This window comes from Amphiura filiformis, chromosome 10, assembly GCF_039555335.1.
Source record: "Amphiura filiformis chromosome 10, Afil_fr2py, whole genome shotgun sequence".
Classification (NCBI taxonomy): Eukaryota; Metazoa; Echinodermata; class Ophiuroidea; order Amphilepidida; family Amphiuridae; genus Amphiura; species Amphiura filiformis.
Window position 1 is genome coordinate 64,104,701 of NC_092637.1, and position 25,624 is coordinate 64,130,324.

Here is a 25,624-nt window from a genome sequence, read left to right on the forward strand (position 1 = left end):
CTCGAGAAGGAAGTGATCCTGACTTAATTACATTTGACCCCGCAAAAATATTGCATAGTGCTTAGGATGTCATAAGGAATATTCCTGGTGAATTTCAGCTTAATTGGAACTTATACATGAATTTTGATTTTTTTTAAATTTATGATTGACCTTTTGACCCCTTAATGACCTTTGACCTCAATGAAAAAAAAAAAACCTTATGTACACTGACAAAATGCATTGTTCCAATTTTAATTAAAAAATTCTACTATGTTTAGTTGTCGAGATAAAAATTCTTGAAGTTATTTAGGTTTTTGACCGGAAGTGACCCCTTAATGACCTTTGATCCCAATTCTGTGAAGGACTTTTAGACACTGACTATAGATGATGCATGTGTGTAAGTGACGCTACGGTGCTATGTAATATGTGGGAGGAGTAGCATTTTTAGTGAAAATCCAAGTTTTGGCCATTGACCGGAAGTGGATGACATTTGACCGGAAGTTGATCATGTGACATCTGTGGCACGACCAAACGGTTCTACTGACCAAGTATGGTCATCATGCCTGAAAGCATGTGGCTACGATGGCTGATTATGATGTTGACAGAAAGAAGAAAGAAGAAGAACGCGGTAAAAACAATGCACAGCGCCGATGGCGGCTGTGCAAAAACATGAAATATTACTGTTACAATCCCTATGGTTTTTAAAAGGCAATGTGGGCAGTATTTATTTTAATGCATGATAAAATAAAACAATATTTTTGGACAGATTGCTGGTTGCAGGACTTGCTGATTGTCAATATAAACAGGGCAAAAAGCGTAGGCCAGTGGGGAGGGGTGGGAGCAGAAGGGGACATAAAAAGAGGAAGGTAAAAAGGAAACAAGTCCAACAATACATGTATCTTCTCATACCCATTTATTGTGCCCTCCCCCCCACCAAGAAAGCTTGCTATACCCCTGCCGGAGGGGGCACTCCCACTTTGGAGATGACGCGTATACATGTACATGTAGGGCTGTTAAGACCCCCTTTTTTCAGCGTCACTGTCACCCAAAGACCCCATTTTTTTTACGAACACATACTCCCTGGTCACCCGAAGACCCCCTATTTTTCTATTTGATCTGTCACCCAAAGACCCTTAAAGTTCAATTTGAACAGCAACTTTCATTTATCACTGATTTTGTTAATAATAATAAAAAAACAAAGAAATTTGAAGCCATTTAGAACTAGAAATTGATTTTCGAGGTTTCTGTGGCACTGTTTCGCTCTCACCCAAAGATTCCATTTAAAAAAGGTCATGTTCTCACCCAATGACCCCATATTTTTTACATTTTGCTCTCACCGAATGCTAAAAATAATGCTCTCACCCAATGACCCCATATTTTTTTACATTTTGCTCTCACCGCGCCAGGAATTTTTTTCGGGGGCATTGAGGGGCAAAGTGAATTTCAGGGGGGCAATATCAATTAATTTTGTGCAAAATTACCACAAAAAGTGCAACAGGTGGGGGGGCAAAAGATCTGACTGGGGGGAATTTGCCCCCTCTTATCCCCCCTGGCGCCGCCACTGCACCAATTTCCCCTTACTGCGAAAGTGCCAGCCCAACCTATATTTCTTATTGAAGTGCCCCTCCCCCCCACCCCCACCCCTGCACAAGTCAACCATGTCAATTGATTGCACTCATTAATAAAATAATCCCTAAATGGGAATGGCTCCCATGAGTCCCATCATAAAGGTTGTTCCATCAGAAGATTGGTTCTAAAATAGACCTTTGACTGTTTGGTATAATTTTATCCAGATATGGCACTATGAATACTTCATGTGTCCCATTTGCCACCTTGGCTTGTAGATAATCTATGGCTTGTGCATCCTTGCATATCTCTCTGCAAGTCATTTTGTTCAGTTATCCCCCCCCCCCTCTCAGAAACAGTCACTTTCACTAGGATCCACAACATGCTCATCTATCCGGGCACAGTTCTTTAACCCCAATTTATTTGTTCATTCATTGAATGACCTACAAAAACTCATACTCTGCAGGTAGAGGTCAAATTTTGCACTATGGTTGTTTTATTGAGGTTATTGAACTATGTCATGAGGCCATTGTGGTCCATAGTGACTTCATGTGTCCCATTTGCCACCTTGGCTTGTAGATGATCTATGGCTTGAGCATCCTTGCATATCTCTGTGCAAGTCTTTGATCATTTTGTTCAGATATTTTCCTCTGTCTCAGAAACAGTCACTTTCAAGCTGGTCAATAATTTAGTGCTGATTGATCTAGCAAATGTGACCTCGCATGAGCCAAATGGTTGAAGTAGAGTCCAATAAATCATAGTTAAAATTTGACCTCAGTATGACATCATGTGTAACCAATTGTAATGCTACATGTACATTGTATGCAGGAAATGTTTTATGGAGCTTGACCCATCCTTGTGACCCATTATTTTGAATTTATGGGTGATAAAATTTTAAAGTGTTAATTAAATTATTGTTGAAATCTGTGTTTTAATTTGTGTTTCAGATATAAAGTGTGATAAAACTGGAAACCATCACCTGACACCAGCCAGTGAAGTGTGTGTGCATAAACAGTCTGAAATTGACAAGGTAGGTACAGTTAAATGAGAACTACCTGCCGATTGGTCGAAAAGACGTTTTCATTATCAATTCGCCCAATCAGCAACATTGTTAGAATAATTTCACCACACAAAAAAATTGGGGTGAATTATTTGCAAAGCTCCATTCTGATTGGTGATTAAAGTGAATATATCATGTAATTGACCAATCAGAGACAATAATGTTAGACGGGCAGGTAGTACTCAGGGGTTAGCCAGATTAGTATATATATACAAATATTGCATGTTTATGAGTTCAGTGGAAAGAATATTTTCATGAGGTGAAATATGGACTGTTCCATTCAACTTCACTTTATGTGACACAATCAAGAGGAATGAGTCGGATGTTGCTAACATTGATTTTGAGATATTGGCAAAGAAAGTGTTAAAATTCTTTGGTTTTCAGTTGTTTTCAGCGATTGATATAGTGATGTAACTTCGCAAAGAAAAGTTGTATCGACTTGGGATTTTCAGTTTCTGAAAGCTCTAAATGTCCTCTTTAGAAACATGTAATACTCATTTTCGACCATGGTCGACATGTGACTCATTCCCCTTGATCATGTCACAAATGGTCAACCTCATTTTCATGGAACAGTTAAATGGTTGTCATTCCAGAGCATCACCGTTTCCAGTCACAAGGTTGGTTCTACCATATTGAAGTACCTGGACCCATCAGATGTAGAAGAACAGATCAGAAGTAGAGGAGACAAAGAAGGTGCCATTATAAAAGCTATATCAGCTCACTCGGATCTTGTGGCTCATGTGTACGAAGGTAAGTAAACAATTCAAAAAATGAATGATTATTGAGGTCATAACTTTGAGCACGGTTTTAATGCAGTATTCATATAGTTTAGTCATCTGTCCAAAATCCCGGAAGCTCATTTCTAGGAAATTTTAAGATTATGATAGAAATGTTGGAATTAGGACGAACATTTTCCTATATGAGTTCGAAATTCTGCTTTATCTTCCTGGGGAATTTTTTTTTTCAGTCTGCAGTGATTTCACACGTATGTGTGACAGTTATATGACACAAGCGTCAAAAAGCCAGTATGGGCATGTGTGAAGCCGTGAAGCTATGTGTTCCCAGCCTTTACCAACCTGGTTGCTACATGTCCGGTTTCTTGAGATATGTCTGACCAATCAAATGTTGATGACGACAATTACACTTTTAGGATATTTGTTTTCTTCAGTGCATATCACAAGTGGCACAGCCAAAAGGTGAGCCTGGGGCACACCGACATCGCCCGGCTAATAATTACTTGGTACACCAGAGATACTAAAATCAATACCCGGGATCAATACACGTGAATGTGTTATGCACAATTTTGATATTCAGACGAAAATCTTTGGATATCGGGGTAGAAAATGATGAATATCTCCCATAAATGATTTCGTCTAAAGAAACCAGATGTGGTTCCTTGCACTTGAATATATGTGTCGAACAGATATGATAGTCGTTAGCTTGCGTCTTGAGAAAGAAGCTTGCGTCTTGAACTCAAAAACTGACAATAATTCTGATTTTATATGTGCCGAATTATATAGTGCAGTGTATAGGCCAATCGTGGGTACTCTAAAAGCATGTGACCTATGGCGTACCATGCTCCACTCACACACAGCGAGGTCAGTCACCGGGCAATTGTCAGTAGCCTTAGTCAGATGTCCTTTGGCCCATTATGCATCTCAAAACTATTAAACAGGTCGGAACAAAATGGCCATGCGTGGCGGTGGATTCAACCTACCATGGCGATTTCTGCCATGAAGATATCAGGGCGATAACAGTGTGTGGGGTGAAGTTTTGTATGACAAGACTGTGTAATAATAATAATGGCAGATGTGTTTTTTTTTAATGCATTGAACCTTTGTTTTTTTCTGCAAACATGTAGGTGGTTTGAAAATCTGGGAGTGTTCTCTAGACTTAATTCACTATCTGCAAGAGGTTGATATTGACTTTACCAACAAGAAGGTGTTGGAGTTAGGCTGTGGGGCTGGTCTGCCAGGAATCTTTGCACTCAAGCATGGTGCTGAAAACGTCACCTTGCAGGACTATGTAAGTTTGTGATGTCGCTTAAACAGGAAGCCCCGCTTGCCCAGTTCTCCACAGAAGAATACACCTGTTACTTTGATGACAGACAAAACAGAATTAACATGAATAAATTTTATCCTTGACTATATATCCTCAAGGAACTTGAACCAAAAGTGGGGCTTTCACTTTAAGATTGTGTTTGTACAATAAATCACATTATAAACTACATGACGTCACTGAGTGGGAAAACCTCATGTACTTTTGGCCCTTGAACATGGATAAAGCCTTGTAGGTGTAGACTTTATATTGAAGAGGTTTTCTTCATCCATGTTCTAGGGCCAAAGTACATGCAGGAAATGCATCATATTTACTTTTGGCCCTTGAAAATAGATAAAGCCATGTACATTGTAGGTGTAGACTTTATATTGAATGATTTGCTTCATCCATGTTCAAGGGCAAAAAGTACATGAGGTTTTTCCCGCCCAGTGACAATGTACTACAGGTTACTGAAGCACAAGGAAGACTGGAGTGGATGAGGATGACTCATACAAGGAGGAAGGGACTGCTCAATAGGGATTGGCTCAATATATGATATACCTAGTGATGGCAATTCTGTGCCATGTGTTAGACATCAAATTTGGCCACTCAGTGATCACTTGCCCCAACTCAGAAAGCCATGCCGCAACCTGTCTAAAATTGGGCCTCTTTTGCAAGTGCCAGTAAAGTGGCAGTGATTGCAATAACAATTAGGTTTTGTGACCATTTAAAAAAAAATTGTTTAGTTGCCCTTCCAAGACAAATATTTAGAGGGTCGGTAAGTTGATTCCACCCCATGGGTTTTTAGTCTCCATTTTCGTCCACTTTGAACAGGCATGGAAATTTTGCATATTTGAACATGTTTCTAATGTTTTCGTACAAAGTGCCCAACACAATGGGCACTGTCTGGTTCTAGTCACCATCCTTGTGTGTATCAGTAAAAGACAGTTCGACTGATTGATAATGTACCATGGTATGGTTTAAAAAAAATACAAAACATTCACCATCAATTATCATGTCTGTTGTTGTTTTATCAGAATGAAGAAGTATTGGAAGAGATGACAGTGCCCAATGTGCTACTCAATTCTCCAGATGACAAAGGAGATATCAATGGCAGATGTCGCTTTATCGCAGGAGACTGGAGTAGGCTGGAATCTTTCTTAAAAGACCATGACATAACTTCAAAGTGAGTTTGTATACTGAACAATATATGAAATAACAATTATATGCAAAATAACTAGATGCTGTCAAAGTGGGTATTCTTACAACATAAACGGCATCTTGTTCAGTTGTTGTTGCCGCTGTGTTAGATGTTAAACAATCTTTCATTTATGTCATTGTTATTAAAGTTGATAGGTCGGCACCATCACAGACCAGGGTCAGAAATTTGCAACTAAGTGCGAAAATACTATTGGATTCTCCAAGTGGAATTTTGCAAGAATCTATTGATTCTCGCCATATAACTTTGTATGATAAATTTTCGATAAATATTTACGAGAATCCATTTAGATTTGTGCAATTTTGTTGACGAGAATCTTTGCAAGAATGGATTCTCGCCAAATTTCTGACCCTGCAGACTCGCAGATGGTCTTCATTTTGGTCATTATGTGTCCCCTGCAAAGATGTCTTTGTTCATGTTGTCTGCTTGATTAACCCCATGAGAACTACCTGCTGATTGCCCAAGATGAATATTGTGTTCAATTTTGAACCAATCAAGGAGGGTATTAATAGGATCATCTGCAAATTTATGCAAATTTGACCATTTATAGTTTAAAGCCCAGTCATAATTGGCAATTGAAATGAGCAGTTCAAGTTATCAACCAATCAGAAATGCTGTTAGATGACCAGTAGTGTCCAGGGGGTTAACATCATTTGCATAGCTCATTACCATGTAATGATCATATTTTGTCAGCACTCGGTAGCCACCAAACAATGTGTCATCTCATTATGTGCCATATTTGTTTCATTAGGGCTCATATTGAAATTCCCTTACACAGGAAGGTGTGCGCCATCCTGCAGCCTTCCTGTGCTAGCCTTCTTTTGTTAAAATCCTGGGCAGGGTGTATCACTAATGCATATAATCCATCCGTTTTATGACCGAGCTTTCCTGAGGCGTGCGCTTAGCGAGGGGAATCCTGCCTTCTTTCTGTGTGAAAACGTGGTAGGGTATTTCAATATGAGCCCTTAACCGTCCAGGGCACTTAAGAAAGTATTTTGACAGTACTGGATGGGAGTTAATATTATATACCTCATATATAGATTCCTGTCATCTGGTTGGTTAAAAGTGCAGTCATTGAATTAGCTATGCCCTCCTTTTAAAGAATTACGTAAAAACTGAACTATTCCCGGGCAATAGTCTTTTAAAAGACTATTCCCGGGCATAGTCATTTTCACATCATCGGTGCGCGTCCGATCAAACTCTCTGCAGCGATGGCGTGTTCGCATTACAGACGCAGTGCCAACGCTGCCTGCCAGTTGCAGTGACGCGATTGGTTCATAACGAAAAACTTTCTTTGTAAATTTTACCATGGCTAGTGTGAACAATAAAATAGGCCTTTTAGCCAATCAGATGACAAAAATCTATATTAATGAGGTATATAAAACAAATATTGACTGCTTTATTCGGGTCATGGTTAACATTCCATTTCTCCACAGATATGACATCATTTTGACATCGGAAACCATCTACAGCATTGAATCACAACCAGTTCTACATGATGTTCTGAAGGCACTCCTTAGTCCTGGAGGAACAGTGTATCCTTTCTTGAAATTGCACTACATTTGTTAGCACATGCAATTGGATCCCTTCACACTTACTGATGAATGCCGTGAACAAGAACCCGGCCATGCAGCTTTTTCAGTGAATGAGTTGCTGATACCAGTCAGTATACCCAACTTGCATATTAATTAACTAAGTACAGGCACTATTATAAATTGGCAAAAAATTAAACAAACCCTATATAGTCTGTATACCTTCCTCGAGTCAGTAAAGTAAAATCAAATTTTGAGATTTTCTCAAAAACTGTTAATTTTTGCAGGAATCTGTTATGCTAGTATGATTCGTGGCATCATTTCCTTTCTGAAAATGTATACTTTTATATACTTCTCATCATTACATTTAGAGATACAATAAAAAACAACATCTAAATTACTGACTTGAGAACGGTATGAAGAATACGCAATCTTAATCTCCCACACAGGGGGTGTTCCTTGACTAACAATGTTCAGATATGTGGCAGCAAAGACTCATTATTTTGGAGTTGGAGGAGGAACCAGGATGTTTGAAGATCTTGTGAAGGAGAGAGGAGATTTTACCATCAATGTATGCAAAGAATATAAAGATGGTAGGTAGTTGTGTATAAAGTAGGGCTAGAATTTCAAGGAGGCCACCGAGGCCATTGCCTGCTCTTTTTAAGTTCTGGCCTTGGAGCCCCAGATCTTTGTCAACTGATGGCATCCTTCATCACTTGTTGGCCTCGGTGCCCTTATTTGTCTTTGTGCAGTGGCCATGAAAATGGGTGCCCAACAAATTCAAATCCAAGGCCTGGTGTAGAGATTAATTTTTGTGAGCTCAAAATGAGGATGGTGATAATAAACTCTCCACGCGGGTGTCAACTGCAGACGACACGTTCCATTTTTTTAAATTTTTTTATTTCAAAATTGTAAATTTTCATGAATATATTTGGAATCAGCATGACAAATGCCTTAAAATGAGTACAAAGAAGCGTAGTATTGGTTCAGTGGTTCTGAAGATAGCTCTTGATATTTTGAGAAAATACTGTATTGTTTGTAAAAAACGCCCCGGGGGCGTTGCATTTTTCCAAAAGGGAGCGTTTATTGAAGGTGAATTGTCAGTGAAAAAAACTTAAATATCGGGTTAAACTTGATGGTGCTCCTGTAAAAAAGAGGGATATAAGGCTACAGTATTATGGCGACGCCCATGGAAAATATAATTTTCTTGGATCATCAAGTAAGAATCTGGTGAAATTCTACCATAATTAGGCAATGGAATGGATGGAAGTGTGAGTCATAGGTTTTGTCAATGCAATACTCACACGATATAGCATGGAAATGTTTGCATTTTTGTCAATTTTTCACAGAAAAAATGGAGGGGGAGCGTTTATTACAAACAATACGGTATCTCAAACCTTGCGACTTATTATGTTGAAGCTTATGCATATGGCTAGCATGCAGAGCATAACAGAATTGTCAATTGAGTATGCTTTCAATCACAGGTATCTTTTGAGGTGGAATGTTTTTCAAGTATCATATAATTGTGAGATGTTACGAGCCACAGATGTAGATAAAATATCCTATTCTCGATCATGAGAGGATGTTCTGCATCAGCACAATTTTCATAGAATAACACGATCACATGACCTATATGATTTGACCTTGCCTACCGACTGTATCCGAACTGATTGGTCAATTCTCAAAAGCTGTATTGTGCCATAAGTGTGTGGTCTTTGTGTACTACACTCTTGACGCAAAAATCTGTGTGTACCCAAGTTGGCTCATATGATCGAGGTTTAGATATTTTAGCTAGAACTGTGTATGTATTGCCCACTAGAGTAATTTGTTCATAGAAGAAGCAGTTCTTCTGGGGTGAACCAAACCTGCCTGGTTATCAAATTATTCAGTGACAATGTTTTCTCTGAATTTGACGGGTGCTAAATGACGCAATAACATTAATACATCAATTAGCACCTTCAAATTCAGAGATTTATCTCTGGCGGGGCTTCCTTTTTATAAGGCTGTCTCAAGTTCATTTGTCTTCTCTCTGTTGTTTTAAAATGCAGGTGTCCAAAGAGAGATTCTCAAGATGAAACTCACTCATGAATCTGACAACAGGTGACGTTCCCATGGAGATGACCTCTGACGACCCTTCCAACCTAGGACAAGACTCAGGTGATGCAGGACCTGTTACAGGCCCTGCAATTTGTGAATTGGTCCATATCGTTGTTGTAGTGTAAAAGTGGAAGTTTGTTTTGGTCACATTTATTTTTTCCGCTTCTTGTGCTCTAAGCAGCCACCACTAAAATAGAAACACAAATATATTCATCTGTGTATTTGTCAATGTAAGGAAGCTTGGAATTAGAAATTTAAAATTTAAACTATTTAAAATTGGCACAACGCAAAAAAAAGAATCGCACTAAAATTTATTTTCACTTTTGCACTATGCTGATTAATTACAGAGTACTGTAAACGGTCCCTATGAGTCCGGCGGGTCAATGTCACACTAGTGTAAGCAAGCTGGTTGTTTCTAAACAACTTACCAAATAAGGGAAGGAATGTGTGCAGGAATTTCACTCCATATGGCCAACCTGACTCTTAGAAAGTGCAGTGCACAGATGTCAGCCCTGGCCTATAATCTTGAATGCATGTATATGATGCCCTGAGTGTGGGAGGGAACCACTGTAAAGAGGGCACTGCCATATATTATGTCACTCTTTATCGTTATTATTATTAGAATTATAATACAAAATACAGTTTATAGCTCTCTGTGGTTGGTCAACAATGATATGGTGGCCCTAACACGGGGCCATATACACTGCTGACCCCACTAAAAGACTGAACCTTAGCTTGGAAATCTTGAAAGTGAAAAGTAGACAGTCAGTCGATGGTGGGGTCAGGAAAGTCAAACTGTTTATATCCAGAATTTTTGAAACTTCTAGACTGAAACACACAGGCATATAATTTTGACTGTGAAATTGACATTATTTCTCATCATGATTATTAAACAAGCAATTGTACTGTTTATTGCTTGATTAGCTAATATTGTGTCAATGTTAAGCAGCTTTGAAATGATACAATTAGTCAAAATTCTTATCATTTGAACAGATCAATACTTGTTTGGCAAAATAATTGTGGCCCTTCTTGTAGTGTGTATCAGTCACATCTTGAATGTCTCAAAAATTCTGGTAATTGATGTAAAAGATTTAAGCGTGGGCAATCTGAATCAGAAATGCAGAAAATGCAAATATGTGACATGATTTATCCAAACTGCTTTCTGCACAATTCATCATTGAAGTTTTCCTAAATGACATAGGTGTAGGCCTAAATTTAAGGTTGGTCTGAACCCTGGAATTATGGAAACTTTCGGGCCTCATCTTTTAAATTGTTGGTCTAAAGTATATAAAAGTATACATATTTAGAATGGCAAAGACTTGATAAGTTCATCTGTGAGGTCAAATTTGGGCCAAAATGCCATTTTTGGCCCAAAATTCCAAAAATAACGTTGTTTTTTTATTAATTTTTAAAAACTAGATCAAAATATCTAGCACTGGTTTTTTAATTTTTTTGAATTTCAACCAACTTTGAGAAATTTGCACCAAAAATGGTCAAAAAATGCTGATTTTTCAAAAAAATCATAAAAAAGCCAGATTTTGACCCAAATTTCAAATATTTTAAAGGATTTAAGAAGTGGCTACTTTATACCAATTTATCAGCAGTAGATAACTACTTCATCAATACTGCTATCAGCAGTTGATAGCTACTTACATCAATCTAAGTCTGTGGGTGGAATAGTTAGGGTGGGCTGGGACTTAAGATTGATTTTAGGATTTAAGCATAGGCTACTTTATACCAATATATCAGCAGTAGATAGCTTCTTCATCAATACTGATATCAGCAGTAGATAGCTTCTTCATCAATACTGATATCAGCAGTAGATAGCTTCTTCATCAATACTGATATCAGCAGTAGATAGCTTCTTCATCAATACTGATATCAGCAGTAGATAGCTTCTTCATCAATACCGATATCAGCTGTAGATAGCTGCTTCATTAATACCAAATGCAGGAAGCATAGAGCTACTTAACCAGACTTGGGCGATATTTTTATTAATCAAAAATAATTGATTTTTTTTTTAATCAGGTACTCGATTATTTAAAAATACAGTAATCAAAATATCGACATTTAGATTTTATCGAAAAAAATTGAGCCTAATAAGAAGTAGCCTAATACAAATATTAGCATTATGTACTTTGTCAATACTTTTTCAATATCTACTTGCATGAACAGTTTGTTCATCATCTCCTGGCCCAACAACAGTGACATACCTGGTGAACCTGTCCACATATAAGCTGTGTTTCAATAGTTCATAATTAACCCTAGTTGCTGCTGGGAAACTAGTGAAAACCCTATTAAGATGATGAGGTACTTATTATTGTACGTAATCTTTCATTTAATTTGACTTGATATACATGTATGACTGTCTTGCAATGGTTTACTGCCGGCATATATTATGGCCATCGCATAAGGGTGTCCGGACAATATTATGAACGAGAGTGAAAGGTAGTACTGGGCTTTGTAAACAACTCATGTTTCTTGATATAGGTAGTGTACTAAAGTTAGTAATTTCTTCATTGGTACGTGTACCCAATTCTTTATCTTACATGGACCATTTTAGTTCATGATCGTGTCTTTCAGACCTAGGGCACTTACACCAAGTACAGCTGTATTTGCTATTACATGCACCCAACCCTGTCATTTCATTAATAAATTTCAAATCAGCACCCAAATAGTACTGCAAATCAACAGGACAAGTTATTCCGAATTAGTCATATCTTGAAATATCCCGTCAGGTAATGTAGTCAATTTCTAGAGTGAATGAACTTTGCGTAATATTTCTGTTAAAATGTTTCATCGTTGGCAACATCATTACCATTGTTATCGCTGTCGCAAGTCAAACGAGCTATTACATGCACCCAACCCTGTCATTTCATTAATAAATTTCAAATCAGCACCCAAATAGTACTGCAAATCAACAGGACAAGTTCTTTCGAATTAGTCATATCTTGAAATATGTATGTACAATCTCACTTGTATACCTACTTCAGCAGCCACTTGTTGTGTTGTTTTGGCTATGGCGTATACTTCATCATCTCCTGGACAGGGGCCGTTTGCTTGACGATGCTCCTCATAGCATTGTTGTTGGATCCTGTGTGTGGTATCAAATCAGTCATATCTTGAAACATCCCGTCAGGTAATGTAGTCAATTTCTAGTGAATGAACTTTGTCGTATTTCTGTTAAAATGTTTTGTCGTTGGCAACATCATAACCATTGTTATCGCTGTCGCAAGTCAAATGAGCATGACAGAATGTATCTACAATCTCACTTACCTACTTCAACAGCCACTTGTTGTGTTGTTTTGGCAATGGCGTAAACCTCATCATCTCCTGGACAGGGGCCGTTTGCTCTACGATATTCATCGTAGCATTGTTGTTGGATTCTGTGTGTGGTATCACGCAGAATCCAGTGTTGGGCATTCCTTGCTCGTCTCGCGCTGTCTCTGTATGACTGTGACAAAAGATATGAATAGGAAAGTTTTTATGAATTTTTTTCTGTTGTAACTTAAAAGTCACAAATTTAAATAAGTCAATTAATAAGCTGGTGGGCATGGTTAGTAGGGGTGTGGAGGAGGGCATGATAATATTTACAGGTTGCCATTTCCAAATTGAACTCCCCCCCCCCCCCATGCATTAAAGGTTTGGGAGTTAAACAGTTGATGGTCAGAAGAAGCTTCGTATGTTGGAGGGTTTGGAGGAGCTTGGGGAAACGTTTGCAGGTTGCCATGTCCAAACTGAATCATGGCCCCAAACAGTCTTAACATTATTGCACAGTTGCCTTGTTTTGTACATTTGATATTTATTTCAAAACTCTTGTTATTCAGTTGTAACTGCATTCGCCATCTTTTTTTCACTGGCTCATCAGCTGAGATGGCTTCTCCTCCATATAAGCCAGTTAAGTGCACTGAAAAATGTTTCTACCTTCACTGGATCAACATATTCAGAGTTGATGCAACTACATGTATGATAATTTCCACTCATGCACTCAAAGCAGTACTAGCAACTTAACTTTCTTGTTTGTAGTTGGCCATCTACATGGCATGAAGAAACCCAGTGCAACTTTTGAGTACCATCTATAGTTTCATATAGGTACCTCTTGACTCGCGCTCTATGTCATCAGGTTTCAACTCAAAAAAGTGTCTGCCATGAATTGCAGAACTTGACTGCTGTGTGTCTGCATGAAAATGCTGTTAACAAGATGTAGAAGCTGTTGTAGAAGATCATCAGCGTTTATGACAGCTTTCCTGGCGGCAGTTTTGATCACACTAGCAGCAGAGTCAACTTCGCCTTTACCATGCCCACTGCTGGAATCTTTAAGATCATGGGACTCCAAGATCTTCTTCTGCCCTGGACATATCACTAAATACATGGCACTCTTATATTATGCTGCACATCCGTCACTCCGACAGTGTAATTGTTCAATTCAGCAATTACAATATCCTTGATCATCTTATGTACAAAGTGATAATCATGACGTAAATCATTACTGAATACCATCCAATGTTCTTTAACATGTGTGTCCTCTGTGCGATCTGTTGGTATTTTTGGTCTCCAGATAACCAATGAATGTATAGTAACTTGTTTGGTAGCCCAGTGAAGACTTTGCACTTCTTCTTGTATTGTGCATGCCAGATTTTCTGAGAAGTCGAGCTCCAGAGCTACAGGTGTTGCAGGTAGATAAGCAATGAGGCTTTGCTACTGCTTGCGCTGCCATTTGGAAGTGAACACATGATATGGCTATCTCTTCAATGATTTTTAAAACATTTAACCAATTCATATGGGGGTGTATGTTTTTTTAAGTAAGTTATCGGTTCTTTCCATCTGTTTTGACATACTCTACTAGGTTACTTTTTCAGTTCCTTCATCAGTAACTTCCTTCCTAAGTAGTCATAAACTCTTGCCGACACAGTGGGCATGGATGTGCTCGCACAACGTCTGCATTAGGATCATTCATTGGTAAGCAATTTCGACAAAATGTATGGCCACAGGGTGTGGTTGTTGCATCCTTAATTGTCAACAGGCAGACGCTACAATTAAATATGACTTTGAAAGTATTTATTTCAAAACTCTTGTTATTCAGTGTTAACTGCATTCATCGTCTTTTTCTTACTGGCTCAGGTGAGATGGTTTCTCCTCCATATAAGCTATTTGCACAGAGCTGCTTTCACCAGCAACAAGCGATAACTTTTTCTCGCTTGTACTAAAACTGCCTCTGACATCGAGCCATGCCTCTCTGGTAAGCAATTTCGACAAAATGTGTGGCCACAGGGTGTGGTCGTTGCATCCCTAATTGTCAACAGGCAGACGCTACAATTAAATATGTCTTTGAAAGTATTTATTTCAAAACTCTTGTTATTCAGTGTTAACTGCATTCATCATCTTTTTGAGGTGAGGCGGTAACTTCCTTCCTAAGTAGTCATAAACTCTTGCCGACATAGTGGGCATGGATGTGCTCGCACAACGTCTGCATTAGGATCATCCATTGGTAACCAATTTCGACAAAATGTATGACCACAGGGTGTGGTTGTTGCATCTCTAATTGTCAACAGGCAGACGCTACAATTAAATATGTCTTTGAAAGTATTTATTTCAAAACTCTTGTTATTCAGTGTTAACTGCATTCATCATCTTTTTGAGGTGAGGCGGTAACTTCCTTCCTAAGTAGTCAAACTCTTGCCGACATAGTGGGCATGGATGTGCTCGCACAACGTCTGCATTAGGATCATCCATTGGTAAGCAATTTCGACAAAATGTATGACCACAGGGTGTGGTTGTTGCATCTCTAATTGTCAACAGGCAGACGCTACAATTAAATATGTCTTAGAAAGTATTTATTTCAAAACTCTTGTTATTCAGTGTTAACTGCATTCATCATCTTTTTGGGTGAGGCGGTAACTTCCTTCCTAAGTAGTCATAAACTCTTGCCGACATAGTGGGCATGGATGTGCTTTCGCACAACGCCTGCATTAGGATCATCCATTGGTAAGCAATTTCGACAAAATGTATGACCACAGGGTGTGGTTGTTGCATCTCTAATTGTCAACAGGCAGACGCTACAATTAAATATGTCTTTGAAAGTATTTATTTCAAAACTCTTGTTATTCAGTGTTAACTGCATTCATCATCTTTTTGAGGTGAGGCAGTAACTTCCTTCCTAAGTAGTCATAAACTCTTGCCGACATAGTGGGCATGGATGTGCTCGCACAACGTCTGCATTAGGATCATCCATTGGTAAGCAATTCGACAAAATGTATGACCACAGGGTGTGGTTGTTGCATCTCTAATTGTCAACAGGCAGACGCTACAATTAAATATGTCTTTGAAAGTATTTATTTCAAAACTCTTGTTATTCAGTGTTAACTGCATTCATCATCTTTTTGAGGTGAGGCGGTAACTTCCTTCCTAAGTAGTCATAAACTCTTGCCGACATAGTGGGCATGGATGTGCTCGCACAACGCCTGCATTAGGATCATCCATTGGTAAGCAATTTCGACAAAATGTATGACCACATGGTGTGGTTGTTGCATCTCTAATTGTCAACAGGCAGACGCTACAATTAAATATATCTTAGAAAGTATTTATTTCAAAACTCTTGTTATTCAGTGTTAACTGCATTCATCATCTTTTTGAGGTGAGGCGGTAACTTCCTTCCTAAGTAGTCATAAACTCTTGCCGACATAGTGGGCATGGATGTGCTCGCACAACGTCTGCATTAGGATCATCCATTGGTAAGCAATTTCGACAAAATGTATGACCACAGGGTGTGGTTGTTGCATCTCTAATTGTCAACAGGCAGACGCTACAATTAAATATGTCTTTGAAAGTATTTATTTCAAAACTCTTGTTATTCAGTGTTAACTGCATTCATCATCTTTTTGAGGTGAGGCGGTTTCTCCTCCATATAAGCCAATTAAATACACTGATACATCGCCTTTTTTGTCAACTATTTGTACAGAGCTGCTTTCACCAGCAACAAGCGATAACTTTAATTTTTCTCGCTTGTACTAAAACTGCCTCTGACATCGAGCCATGCCTCTCTGGTAAGCAATTTCGACAAAATGTGTGGCCACAGGGTGTGGTCGTTGCATCCTTAATTGTCAACAGGCAGACGCTACAATTAAATATGACTTTGAAAGTATTTATTTCAAAACTCTTGTTATTCAGTGTTAACTGCATTCATTGTCTTTTTCTTACTGGCTCAGGTGAGATGACTTCTCCTCCATATAAGCCAATTAAATACACTGATGCATCGCCTTTTTTGTCAACTATTTGCACAGAGCTGCTATCAGCAACAAGCGATAACTTTTTCTCGCTTGTACTAAAACTGCCTCTGACATCGAGCCATGCCGCTCTGGTAAGCAATTTCGACAAAATGTGTGGCCACAGGGTGTGGTCGTTGCATCCCTAATTGTCAACAGGCAGACGCTACAATTAAATATGACTTTGAAAGTATTTATTTCAAAACTTTTGTTATTCAGTGTTAACTGCATTCATCGTCTTTTTCTTACTGGCTCAGGTGAGATGACTTCTCCATATAAGCCAATTAAATGCACTGATGCATCGCCTTTTTGTCAACTATTTGCACAGAGCTGCTTTCACCAACAACAAGCGATAACCTTTTCTCGCTTGTACTAAGACTGCCTCTGACATCGGGCCATGCCTCTCCCTTAGTTATTGTAATAGTCACACTGTCCCTCAATCCAGCATTATCTAATGTTTCCAGACTGGGGTGGTGATGGTGGTGGTAGTGGTTCACGGCTTGTTGATGCCCCCTGCTGTAATCTTGATGATTGTCGTGACATTTTTGGTTGGTTGTTATTTCGCTTCTGTGGTAATCTCAGTTTACTGTAGTTGAGTTGTTTTCTGGCCGAGCGCAGTAACAAAATGATTATCTTTACGAGTGCTTCATTTACGACATGAAGTATTTGTGTCTTTTGTTATTACATACTTCGGTAGTTGGTGCACCCTTCCTCTTGTACTAAAACTGCCTCTGACATCGGGCCATGCCTCTCCCTTAGTTATTGTAATAGTCACACTGTCCCTCAATTTAGCATCATCCTTGCAAATAGGACAATTCACCATGTTTCCAGACTGGGGTGGTGATGGTGGAGGTAGTGGTTCACGGCTTGTTGATGCCCCCTGCTGTGATCTTGATCATTGTCACGACATTTTTGGTTGTTATTTCGCTTCTGGTAATATCGGTTGACTGTAGTTGAGTTGTTCTCTTAAGATTGACAAATCTGTCACAAAAATGAAAATAACACCTGGTTATAAAGTAAAAATGTTATGTTCGACGGCATTTTGTACCATGAAGTATTTAACCAGCGATGTAGTCATTAAGTCTTGCCGACACAATGGGCATGGATGTGCTCGCACAACGTCGGCATTGGCATCATCCAATGGTAAGCAATTGCTACAGAATATGTGGCCACATGGTGTGGTCGTTGCATCCCTAATAATCAACAGGCAGACGCTACAATTAAATATGTCTTTGAAAGAAATTATTTCAAAACTGGTTATTCAGTTGTAACTGCATTTGCTGTCTTTTTCTCACTGGCTCCGGTGAGATGGCTTCTCCTCCCAAGCCAATTAAATGCACTGATGCATCGCCTTTTTTGTCAACTATTTGGATAGAGCTTCTTTCTCCAGTAACAAGCGATAATGTTTTCTTGTTTGTACTAAAACTGCCTCGGGCATTGGGCCATGTCTCTCCCTTAGATGCTACAATTAAATATGTCATTGAAAGTATTTATTTAAAAACTCTTGTTATTCAGTTGTAATTGCATTCATCATCTTTTTCTAACTGGCTCCTGTGAGATGGCTTCTCCTCCCAAGCCAATTAAATGCACTGATACATCGCCTTTTTTGTCAACTATTTGGATAGAGCTTCTTTCTCCAGTAACAAGCGATAATGTTTTCTCGTTTGTACTAAAACTGCCTCGGGCATTGGGCCATGTCTCTCCCTTAGATGCTACAATTAAATATGTCTTTGAAAGTATTTATTTAAAAACTCTGGTTATTCAGTTGTAATTGCATTTGTCGTCTTTTTCTAACTGGCTCCTGTGAGATGGCTTCTCCTCCCAAGCCAATTAAATGCACTGATACATCGCCTTTTTGTCAACTATTTGGATAGAGCTTCTTTCTCCAGTAACAAGCGATAATGTTTTCTCGTTTGTACTAAAACTGCCTCGGGCATTGGGCCATGTCTCTCCCTTAGATGCTACAATTAAATATGTCTTTGAAAGTATTTATTTAAACACTCTGGTTATTCAGTTGTAATTGCATTTGTCGTCTTTTTCTAACTGGCTCCTGTGAGATGGCTTCTCCTCCCAAGCCAATTAAATGCACTGATACATCGCCTTTTAACTTCATTCGTCGTCTTTTTCTCACTGGCCCAGGTGAGATCTTCTCCTCCATATAGTATAGTATATTCCTCCACGTGGTGTGAAGTAGTAAGCACGTCCTGTCTTCAGTATTGGTTTCAGTAATATTTGGTTCACTAAAACAGTACACCAAGTGCAATGTAGTCAAACTCTTGCTGACATATAGTGGGCATGGATGTGCTCGCACAACATCGACATTAGCATCATCCAATGGTAAGCAGTTACGATAAACTGTGTAGCCACAGGGCCACTTTTATGATGGTGTGATATGCCTTCCCCACCAGAAAATCCCCTTCCACAATAGCTTCTGTCCAATATAAAGCCTGAGTCCCCATGGTGAATGTCCCTCCCAGTGTTGAATCTCTGTACAAATCGGAAGTGCTACAAGTTTCCCAATTTGTCCTCTGTTAACCCCAAAAAGTGTAACCCTCCCATCATCTAATACAGTTATTGTATGGCCTGCCCTCCTTCTGATCTTATCATTTTCCGGTAAATTTTGTTTAATAATGTAGTCGTCGACCTCCCTGGCCTGTCTGGTAGTAGGCCTAGCCTTAATCTTGATGAGGTATCTTGTGGCTGAGTAGTTCTGAAAAAGAAGAAAATTGTATTAGTGTTTTACATTAATATAATTTAATCCTGAGACACTGTCATTCCTGATGGCAATGTGTCCCTACTCGTCTCCAGCCACTAGCTGTGGCCAATCTTCTAGGAATTGTTGATACTCCATCTGTTCATTCGCTCTCCTCTCTGTTTCCTCTATTTGCCGTTCAATTTCTTCCAACCTCTGGACCTCTTCTTCTTCCTTAATCTTCCTCTATAGATGTCGCTTTTCACGTTCCTTCCTTTCTACTCTGTCTTGCTGTTCCTTCAACTTCCATTCTGCTTTCCCCAATCTCTGTTCCAGCTTGCCTAACTCACTTTCCTGTGCACTAACTCTTCTTTCCCTTTCCATCAACTCCATCTCCCACTGTTGGTGTTCTCGTCTCCTTATCTTCATCCAACGCTGGCACTGTCCTTCAGTTTGACATCAGCAATCTCTCTAATATAAATGGTCTTAAACATGTTGCCCGAGACATTTATATCTGCATGTGTGGCGTCCATGATGGCATATGTGGTTGGTTTGTTGTGGATCCAAAGTTCACAACTGGTATTGTTGGTATACCTTGAGCAGCAGTATCTTTGTCAACTGACATTTTATGTTGATTATCCTTGCTAGCCAGAGCCTAAGCTTGGCATCAATCCTTGTCCTCATCTCATCTGGAACCGTCTCAATCAATTCCACATCATGCACTATGTTGTACACACAACATGTACAAGCAACATTTGATGAAGACGGATCCAGCCCACTAAAATCACACTCGTATTTCTCGTCCACCATGGTGGTATAAATGGATAAGGAATGAATGAGGAACACAAGAATCGATAAACCTTATCACGTTGCCCTGACGTGCCAGTTTTTCTCTCTCAATAGGCAATATGCACATTGCACTAACTACAGAATCATTTTCAACTGCTATGGCATTCAACAATGTTCTACATGATTTTACCGAATTTGTTGTAGAGCTGGTACCATTGCAGCTTCAAGGATTTTCATTACGTTTGGAATATTGAAGGATATAGCGAAGTAATCCACAGAGACTACACTGGATCATGCTTGCACCATGAAATTCTTCTGGTATATGGTTGTTAGAAAAGTCTACTCTGGCATTTTCAAAGAAAAATTTCTGCCTCATCATAATCAAATGTTAGTTTGTCAGAAATGGAATCGATTCAAATATGACGGAGATACTTTTGCAGGTCCTGTGAGTCTTGAGTTAAAAGTTATTTAATGGTGAAATAAAACTAAACTAAACTAAACTTGAGTTATGTTGTGAAAATCGAGCAAGTTTTCGAAGTACGTAATTTGTAGAATGACCTTTTGAAAAAAAATCAATGAATGGCGTATTTGGGGGGACTGAGTTAGTAAGAGATCGGCCCGGAGATTTGAACGCACATGTCATGCATGCACGATGTGTATTAAATACTGTGTTTTCTATCTACTGCAGCTGCATTCATGCATTATTTTAGAACCAAATTATGCATCACTTACTGGTTATTTTCGATATTACGTTCAGTATCAGGCTCAACAGGCTCATCGGAGATCCCTAACATTGTGAATGCTGACGATTATGAGTGGCGAGTGAATTTTGTTCTATTTACAATACGGTGCAAGTCGGAATGTTTATATTTAGCGCGGTTCATGGAACTGAGGTCAGGTCTACCACGGACGTCGTTGTAATCATAGATGCGCAAAAGTCGATTATGCAAATGAGCCTTTGCTGAGCAAATATTCTCGCGGTGCATTGTGGGAAGGATACTGCCTGATTCGGAAGGTTGCTGCCGTCGTGGGCAGTGCTTCCAGATTGGGCAGTCGAACCGGACTGAAAACGACACCGCTTATTTAATATTTCATACCAAGCGACAAACGCAATAATCTTAAATATTCTTTCAAATATACGACACGATCTGCCGTTGACATCTGGACGAACTCAGACGAATGTCAGACTCTCACCATTTGAATTAACTTTGGCGAAGGCAGTTTTGGCTTCCTTTTCCGTTTCAATTTGAAATTCACAGGCGAACATTCTTTGGGGGCAGGTGCGTTGATGATTTCATCAATATTGTTTACCCTTATCGTTACTATTACTTTTACATTTCACTCTACTGTCTTAAGCAGACACGGTTGATGTCAGGTCACCCAGTTTGAACTGTCATATCGACATTCAACATAATGCTAATTCTCTCTCCATTCCCAGCGCATCTTCATACATCTTACTAATCGCAGATGTCTCGCTCGCATCAACTTTACACAAATCTCTTTTCACAGTTTTTACGACTGCACTGTCTGTACTGTTTTCCAACAAACTCTTATACTAGTTCTCTTGGTGTTATGCTAGTTTCATATAATAACCTGCTAGGGGATCTGATATATCTACTTTACTCCTGCTAAATTGCAGCACCCTATCCCCGCTTTTGTTCGTGACGGTTGTGTTTTGGGATGGTGATCCAAAAGACATCTAATAAAAGTTCTTCCTGAATGTCAAATCATTGGTAGAATTAATATCACCAATGGTCATGACTTGCACCTTAATTAAATCAGTGTGACTGCGTACTGTCTTTTTCTGGGCCAACATGTTTTATGTTGTATGTTGACCTGAAGATGCCTTTTGTACCTTTCCGATTCCTGAAAGTACTTTCAAAATGTTTCGTACATCTTGTGTACTGATCAAGTGAACTCCCTTTATCTTACAGAGAGTCCAAATAGTTTTTTAGATATCTATAAGCATTAAACACATTTTAATGTGTCTCGTTTACTCTCTTTTCACAGTTTTTACGACTGCACTGTCTGTACTGTTTTCAAACAAACTCTTATGCTGGTTCTCTTGGCGTGGCGCTAATTTCATATAAAAGTAAATCCTGAATGTCAAATCATTGGTGGAATTAATATCACCAATGGTCATGACTAGCACGCTAATCAAATCTGTATATGACTGTATACTGTCTTTTTTTGGGCCGACACATTTTACGTTGTATGTTGACCGGAAGATGTCTTTCCGATTTGTGACAGTGGCAATCCTCACCTTTCTGTGTCTTGCCAAGTTGTTCCAACCTGGTTGTCGATTGTAATACTAGCATGTTGAAAACAATACATAAAATGCAGATGTGCTTGCAAAATGTTTTGTACATCTAGTAAGTTTATAAAGTGAATCTACTTAATCTTACAGAGAATCAAAACAGTGTTTCAGAAATCTGTAAGCATTGAACGCATTTTGAGTTGTTATAATATTATAAAGCAGTACCACAGAGAACTCTGTGTGCTATCCTACGAAACCATTACACAGGAAAGCCATTCAAGTGTGTGGTATTTGAAGTCTACACCTTAGAAAATATACTTCATTCATCTAGTCAATACTTCTTTTAGAGCCCAAAAGGTTCAAGTAGCTGTTCTGGGAGTTGCAGATGGTCTGTATCAGAGAGCGAATATAATTGCCGATAAATTTGTCCTTAAACACCTTTTCCTTGATGTGGTGTTTGTAAATTGGGTCCTTATCGTACTTGGAGCTTACACTCTTTGCCAGCAGATAAATTCGTCCTTAAACACCTTTTCCTTGATCAGGTGTTTGTAAATTGGGTCCTTATCGTACTTGGAGCTTACACTCTTTGCCAGCAGATAAATTCGCCTTAAACACCTTTTCCTTGATGTGGTGTTTGTAAATTGGCTCCTTATCGTACTTGGAGCTTACACTCTTTGCCAGCAGATAAATTAGTCCTTAAACACCTTTTCCTTGATCAGGTGTTTGTAAATTGGGTCCGTATCGTACTTGGAGCTTACACTCTTTGCCAGCAGATAAATTCGTCCTTAAACACCTTTACCTTGATGTGGTGTTTGTAAATTGGGTCCTTATCGTACTTGGAGCTTACACTCTTTGCCAGCAGATAAATTCGTCCTTAAACACCTTTTCCTTGATGTGGTGTTTGTAAATTGGCTCCTTATCGTACTTGGAGCTTATTTTGCCAGCAGTAATTTTTTGCCGCCGTAGGTCAAGCTGTCGGGGAAAAAATTGACAAATTGCTTGTAGAAAAACTATTCCTCATGAGAAAGGTCAGTTAGAGAGGTTATGTTCGTTATATTTTCATAATCAGTATGTTGTTTACTCAGAAGAGGTGAAATGTTTCACCTTGTCTTACTCTTACTGCAATCGAATGTGTTTGAACGTTTGCAGTTTTCCTTGACATAAAATGTTGCTGTTTTGTACATGTTATAAATAACTATCCAGGGTGAAACATGTGCTTGCAAGAGATAATGACGTTTGGTTCTTGGTCATTTTCCCTAAACTGGACTTAACACTAGTCGATTAGGAGATATTTAACAATATCTCCATAATCTTCACGGTGCAGGGATGTTATTTTCTTTAGGCAAGAGTGCACTGGTGTAATTCGTTTACGCCTAATTGACTTGTGCTTCAAGGAGAGGATATTGCTTTTGTGGTATGAAGGACCAGGAGGTCTACCTCAAGGTGTTTCCACACTATGGCTGGTTGTAGGCGTTTGACAATCAGGGTAATGCAACTTGAAATTGATAGTTGAATAACTCTCTGAATGATTGCATGATAAACAAGAAAATTTAAGTTGGCCTAGTTTCAAAAAAGTTTGGTCAGGTGCAATACAAGAATCTTTGTCACAGTAATCTTTACAATGTGGACAGGCAGAACAAACCTGGAACCAAATGTCAATGCAAGCTTGACAATATAATATGTAACAACAATCCACTTGAATGGGATTGACAGAACTTTTATCACAAAGAGTACATATCATGTTATTCTCGCACATAGTACAATTGTGTGAAGAGCCACTTGATTCCAGATTTTTGACAGTACGCTCTAGTTTCTCATCCATCATTTTGGTTTCTATTGTGATGTCATATAATATTTGCTGCCATTTTCTGATGTAATTGTTATATTAGATCCATTCAAAGCTTTTTTTCTCTTTTTCTTTTGGCCTCAGATGCCCAATGGCATGGAATCATTTTCATCACACAGAGAAACAAACTATGGTCTTGTCCAAAACTGTGAATTTGGTTGTGTTTCATTAAAGATAATTATCTTCTGATTTTGGGAATCAAATGTCCATACAGACATGAGTACAAATGCATAGTGCATTGACTTTTGGGTAAGTTTTCTTTTGAGACTTTGATTTCATCCAACCCATCCCCACCATCTTTAAATCTACAAAAAAGTAGTTACTCCAAATCCTGGAGATCAAACCTTTTGGCTTCCAGCCCCTTCTCAAGTACTCTGCAAGAGTCTGAGCTATTGCTTGATCATATCGCCACCTATAACCAGCCATATTTGGGAGAAGAAAGCCAGGATATTTGAGTCCACTCATGATATCAAATGGCTCACTATTTGATCATCCAATAGAGCAAAAGGCATCTGGATCAGTTCTTGCCAATGGGAATTCTGCAGGAGCAGGGAGCAATTTCATTTTCGAAACATTGTAAAAGAACTAGGGTTTAGACAAACTAGCTACCACACTAAGACTAATTCTATGAGGAGGATTATATGTCACAGTGTACCTCGTGTTGCGCATGAAGATTTCAAAGCCTTGCCATCAAGTATCTTGTTCAGAGCTGATCTGTCATTGGCACCATAGACTGTTGACTTACCTAGGGGGGCTATAAACTGGTCTTCTTCTTCACGCTTAAACCTGTACTCAATTTTTGTTTTAGCTTCAGTTTTCAGTGGAATTTCAATTCCTTTCTCCGCAGCAGCTTTAATCTCTTCCTCCGACAAATATAATGGCTGCTCTCAGTCAAAAGGGTTTTATAATCAATTTCGTGCTCGGAGTACCTTCTTATTAACTCGCACTGAGCGGGGTATTTAATGGCGTCAACTTTTTGTGTCCCCTCCAAATTCACTCCCATCCTCGTTGCCACCAAGTTACGCATGATTACTGGTTTACTTAGTAACCTGAAGAGAAATATACGTATTACATCTAAAAATATAGACACAGATATTAATACATTTCACAACACAGTGTTTCACGCCAAAGCGATCTTCAGGATCCTGAAGATCGCTTGCGTGAAACACTGTGTTGTGAAATGTATTAATATCTGTGTCTATATTTTTAAAATAGCTCTACCATTTATTGGTATCGAGCACTGTATAGCTGTCTGTGATACTTTTAATTCTTCGTATTACATCTACAT

The 25,624-nt window shown here is 38.9% G+C and overlaps 2 protein-coding genes across 2 annotated transcripts in view; one reads left to right on the plus strand and one right to left on the minus strand.

The window, feature by feature from the left end:
• The window catches only part of LOC140162359 (histidine protein methyltransferase 1 homolog), a 24,296-nt gene extending 14,765 nt beyond the window's left edge, over positions 1 to 9,531 (plus strand). Inside the window, exons 2-8 of the mRNA XM_072185571.1 lie at positions 2,493 to 2,575; positions 3,199 to 3,355; positions 4,467 to 4,630; positions 5,680 to 5,828; positions 7,298 to 7,396; positions 7,871 to 7,986; positions 9,442 to 9,531. Coding sequence (XP_072041672.1) covers positions 2,493 to 2,575; positions 3,199 to 3,355; positions 4,467 to 4,630; positions 5,680 to 5,828; positions 7,298 to 7,396; positions 7,871 to 7,986; positions 9,442 to 9,497 — 824 coding nt within the window. The 3' untranslated portion in view covers positions 9,498 to 9,531. The remainder of the gene's footprint in view (positions 1 to 2,492; positions 2,576 to 3,198; positions 3,356 to 4,466; positions 4,631 to 5,679; positions 5,829 to 7,297; positions 7,397 to 7,870; positions 7,987 to 9,441) is intronic.
• Positions 9,532 to 16,144: 6,613 nt separating this feature from the next.
• LOC140162042 (uncharacterized) lies at positions 16,145 to 17,083 on the minus strand. Its single transcript, XM_072185332.1, has 2 exons — positions 16,791 to 17,083; positions 16,145 to 16,308 (listed from the first exon to the last, which is right to left on the minus strand). The coding sequence occupies exons 1-2, from the start codon at positions 16,981 to 16,983 to the stop codon at positions 16,145 to 16,147; spliced, it is 357 nt and encodes a 118-aa protein (XP_072041433.1). The 5' UTR covers positions 16,984 to 17,083.
• Positions 17,084 to 25,624: the final 8,541 nt, after the last annotated feature.